Below are 4741 nucleotides of genomic sequence, written 5' to 3'. Positions count from 1 at the left end.
AAATATTAATTCTCTTCCATGCCCGCTTTGCTTCCCTCTCCTTTGCCACTACCAGCTTCCCTTTTAGTTGCACAATATCCGTTGGCAACCCCATAATCTTATCCTCAAAATCCTTGTAGGAAACCACTAGGAGTTCCCCGAATCACAGTACATTTTGATCCACCGACTCCATCTCCCCTCCTTAAATAACCAATTAGTGGTTCTCGTACCCTTTCTCACCTCCTTCTCCGTTCACCTCCATCCTGTCCCATTTCCCTTGTCTCTCCTTTTATCTCGTGGACTACGATGTGCTTTTACTCTCTTCACTTTTCCCACCGTTCTCCTCCTTGCCACCTTCCCCTCTCAGTCTCTCTACTTCGCCACTACTAGCTTCCGTTGTACTTGCACAATATCCGTTGGCAACCACATAATCCTATTCTCGTAGGAAACCCCTATGAGTTCCCAAATCCCAGGATATTTTGATCCACCCGCTCCATGTGTCCTTATATAACCAATTACTGGTTCTCCTCCCCTTTCTCACGTCCTTCTCCCATACTTCCCACTGTTTCTACTGATAATCACCATATGGAACTCTTCCTCAGCTTGTGGACCTTCTGGATCTTCTGATACGGCTACGGTTGCCCAATCTGTAGTGTGTTTTGAAATCAGGCTTTGGTCAAGGAAGGGAGGAATGCTGGGGGAACCCTTGCCCTTTCTGCTTTTAGGCCCCACCCCCCTGACTTCTCTTTCTTCTTCGTAGAACATATAGGTCCAACATCTGGATATTTTAAATAATTAGAAAGGAACTAGGATTGCTCAGGGTGTTTGGATATTTTAAATCAAGAGTTGTGCCCATTGGTGTTATACTAGTGTTAATATCTTAAACCAACGTATGGATATTTTGTTTCTGTGCTTCATAGGCATGAACAGTGACATGCTAGATCTGCCTAAATCTCTATTTAACATGATGTTCTCCTCTTCGTCCTGCTCTGTCCCCATGGTAATTTATCCAGAATTTGATATGTTACTCTGAATTCGCTTCCGCTTACTTTTTTTGGCATACAAAATTTACTTTGATAAAAAGAGAATTCGATTAGTGGGATCCATCTTTTGCTGTTTGCTATGTCCCTTTGTCATGCTTGTTTCCAGGCACAACCTCTTATAGCCACGTCCATTGATTACAAATCGTTCTGTAATGCAACTTCAGTCTGGAAAGGGATCATGTTGTGGTCCCTTCTCGGGAGAAAAAGGTGAAGTCACGAAAATTCTCTTGCAGCACCGACACTACCCCAAACTTGGTCATCTGCTTTAACTAAATTATCTATTGTTAAAACAATTTGAGGATCATGTCATTAAGGAGGTGAATGTTGGATGATTTAAGCCTGGTTTCTTTAAATGAGTTTGCCCTTGAAATAATATTTGATTTATCATCCAGCGAGATGGATTCTTGTTATTAGGAGTTGCCAATTTTGAGAAATCAAGAGATCAGTTTTGGATCCATACATGCGCATTTCTAATTCTTTTGTTTTGTTTTCTTTTCCTCCAAAGATGCTTATTCCTTAGTTGCATTAGTTAAAATAATGGCACATTGTTTGGTAACTAATATCAAGCTATCCTCTGAGCTGAGCTAAACGACCTCTTCCCGCAGGACCTAGAAGATTTCTGTTTCGTCAAACACTGGGCCGTCTCCAGAGTGAAGAGGTAGTCTGCTAAACATATTTGGGTTAATTATGCCTTTTGTTCTAAAACTTTCATTTGAAACTCTGGCCAAGAAGCTACATGATTCTGTCCTGCGTATATGTCATTCCTTTTCAATTTGATTAAGGCAGTAACTCAACTTTTCAGGCTAAGTTTAGTAAAGCTGAGAAGAATGTGAAAGAGTTGAGCCTGTCTGTTGATTTAATGAAAAAAGAGAGTAAAAAGCTGCTTGAAAGAGCGGCTCTCGCTGAAAAGGATATGAAACGTGGTCTGTCTGACCTCATGTATGTCTTTTCTGTATTATCGTTTGTATCGTTATTTCTGTAGCTTCTGCAGTTGATTTTTTAAATTTTTAAGGGATGCTGGAAAACAGATCCAAAGTATTGGAAAAACTGTCTACAAAGTTGAAGCTCAAGCTGCTGGTTAGTGTACCCTATTTTCCTTATTATTTTACGAATAAGTGCTTTTGCTCATTTCCTCCGTTACCCTCTGTTTCTCATTGTTTGCTACATAACTTTGCAATCGACGTAAAACCTTTCTCTTGAATGGAGCTATGGTTTAGCAACCAAGTTATTTCCTCTAAATTTACAGAAGATTTGCAGATGGTGCAGAATGAAAAGCATTCTAGTCTTAGACTTACCATCCAAGTACATGAAAGCATGAGTTTTTGGATAAAACTAGGTATTGCTTTGCTAAATGAATTAACTTTTACTTACAAATTATGGCTCCCGTATTGTTTGCACTTGTCTGGGTTTGCTTAAAGAAAGTACCTGGTTTTGGGTGAACTGCAAAGGAAAATAAATAAAAGGTGCTTATTGGAGGCAGATGTAAGGACATGTTAGAGTAGTGAATAAATCTGTTGGTTTGCTTTAACTGAATAAACAGCTGATTGCTCTGCATGTTATCTGCTTAGTGATGATGTAGCTGATTTAGATTGTTGTTGTATTTTGAAAAGATACCTTTTATTAATGCAACTCCTGTCCTTATATCAAAAGACTTGAAAGTAAAGGAAAATCAAGGCCATACCTTGTTTCGTTTGGTTTTCTATGTAAAGAAAAGGTTCCTTTTAACCAATGATTTTTTGTTTCATTTGTATTTCGTGGTGTAAAGAATTGTATAGGAAGTTGGATGGATTTTCTGGAAACTTCATTTCGAAATCCATGTAAAGCTGACAAAATCTTTGCTGGTGCCAATGAAAAACTTAATGCAACTTCTTTTTTTCAACTGATAGATTTGATGGATGTGCTGCGGGAAATTCCAGGTAGAGAGGCTTTAAAGCTACGAGCAGAGGTGAGTTCCCTTGGCGAACTGATATTCGTCTTCAATTTTGCACTTGTTTCATCAATTTCTACTATCTAGTTTTGATTTATATCTGCATTGAAAGTCCTCATCCTTATCCGAGTATGTCACTCAGGTTGCTTCTATGGCGTCGCATCTGCGTCAACAAAGGACTGCAATTGACAAAAGGATTTTCAAGGTTTCTGAACTAGGTGTTCCTATATGAGGAGGATTGCCAATTTGGAGAAAAATGCTTTAAGTCCGTTTGCACTGATTGTGGTTACCTTATAACTTAGGATGAGTATTGAGGAGGGCTTATATCATATGGATGAACAGTTCATCTGCCCCTCCCCCCTAAGGTGTGATGGGCAAGTGGGATTAGAGCTTTTTACATTTTCTTGGTCAACAAATTGTTTGAAATTTATGGAAATCTTACTAGTCAGGAAATGTGTAGCAATAAGGTTTCTGCACCATTTGGCCCTTGCAAGTGAAACCTTCCTGAAATTTGGTGGATGCACTGTCTCGTTCAGGAATTCGATATATTCATTTTTTTAACTTCATCGCCCTGGTTAGCTAAATTTCTAAGAGCCAACCCATTTGTTTACCCGTAAAACAATACAGTTGAATTTGTTGCGTGATTTATAGACAAGCGAACTGATTTGATCCCAAAATAATAAATAAATTAAATGAAAAATAAGACTTAGTGTTGAAATCGAAAGAAATAGCAAGCCTGATTCCAGAAGCAAGGCTTTCGAGGACAGCGATAAGAACAGTATTAGATAGAAAATAAAGTTACGTTATTTTGCTTGAGAATAAAATGTAGCATAAGTTTTGCCAGAGATCCACAATGGTTGTTGAAGCCCCTATTTATAGCTAACAAGATCCTAGGATTAAGCCTCTCTTAAATGACAATAATGGGGGTCATTAATGAATATGTAACGACAGGCCATGAACGCTAAAGTTCTCTGCAACAGTTGCATATTTAATACTGAGAAATATTCTTTATTAAATGTCATCTGGTGACAATTATTTGTTTGCTTCTGTTGACTGTGTTCCCTTTGGGATCTACCTGATACCGATCGAAGTTGTTGTCCTCGGTCTTGATTTTCACTACCTTCATCTTTCGCCTGCCTCCAGTTTAACGTGTCATATAATCATTCGTTTATTTAATATAAATCAATACCCTATACACCATTGCCGTTCGACAAGATTTCTTGGGTTGTAACAGTTTTTGGGTAAAAGGCCAAAATTGCCCATGTATTATTCGTAAAAATTACACGGGCTAGCCAGTTTTCGACTGGTCATTCAAAAATAGCTAGCGTTTGCGAAGTCATTCAAAAATAGCCACTATTTTGCTGCAACACGAAAAGTTCCAGCATAATATACTGGAGATCGGTGCACCTGTGTATGAACTTCCACCATATTATGCTGGAATTCCAACACGCAGAAAGTTCCAATATATATACTGGAGATTGGAGAACCAGTGCTCCAATCTCCAGTATATTATGCTGGACTGGTATATTATACTGGAACTCCAGTATATTATACTGGAGTTCCAGCATAAGTATACTAGCATTCTAGTTCTAGTATAATATATTGGAGTATTTTTTCGGATTTTGAACAGTGTTTTCGTTCAGATTTATCTTTACATAAAAATTGGCTAAACTTCGATTACTTTTGAAATTGTGACTATTTTTGATGACCACTTGTAAATCTGGTTATTTTTGAATTTCTCCCGTATTATTCGCCTAGGGACACTTTTACTTTCTGTTAATAGTTGGGCATT

The 4741-nt window shown here is 38.2% G+C and overlaps 1 protein-coding gene across 1 annotated transcript in view; it reads left to right on the top strand.

The window, feature by feature from the left end:
• Positions 1 to 3515, top strand: part of LOC109229868 — a 12793-nt gene extending 9278 nt beyond the window's left edge. Inside the window, exons 6-10 of the mRNA XM_019395416.1 lie at positions 1628 to 1680; positions 1825 to 1961; positions 2035 to 2099; positions 2909 to 2967; positions 3092 to 3515. Coding sequence (XP_019250961.1) covers positions 1628 to 1680; positions 1825 to 1961; positions 2035 to 2099; positions 2909 to 2967; positions 3092 to 3181 — 404 coding nt within the window. The 3' untranslated portion in view covers positions 3182 to 3515. The remainder of the gene's footprint in view (positions 1 to 1627; positions 1681 to 1824; positions 1962 to 2034; positions 2100 to 2908; positions 2968 to 3091) is intronic.

This window comes from Nicotiana attenuata, chromosome 7, assembly GCF_001879085.1.
Source record: "Nicotiana attenuata strain UT chromosome 7, NIATTr2, whole genome shotgun sequence".
In the NCBI taxonomy this organism is placed as follows: Eukaryota; Viridiplantae; Streptophyta; class Magnoliopsida; order Solanales; family Solanaceae; genus Nicotiana; species Nicotiana attenuata.
Note: the sequence above shows the minus strand (reverse complement) of the source record. Positions and strands in the feature narration are given on the sequence as shown.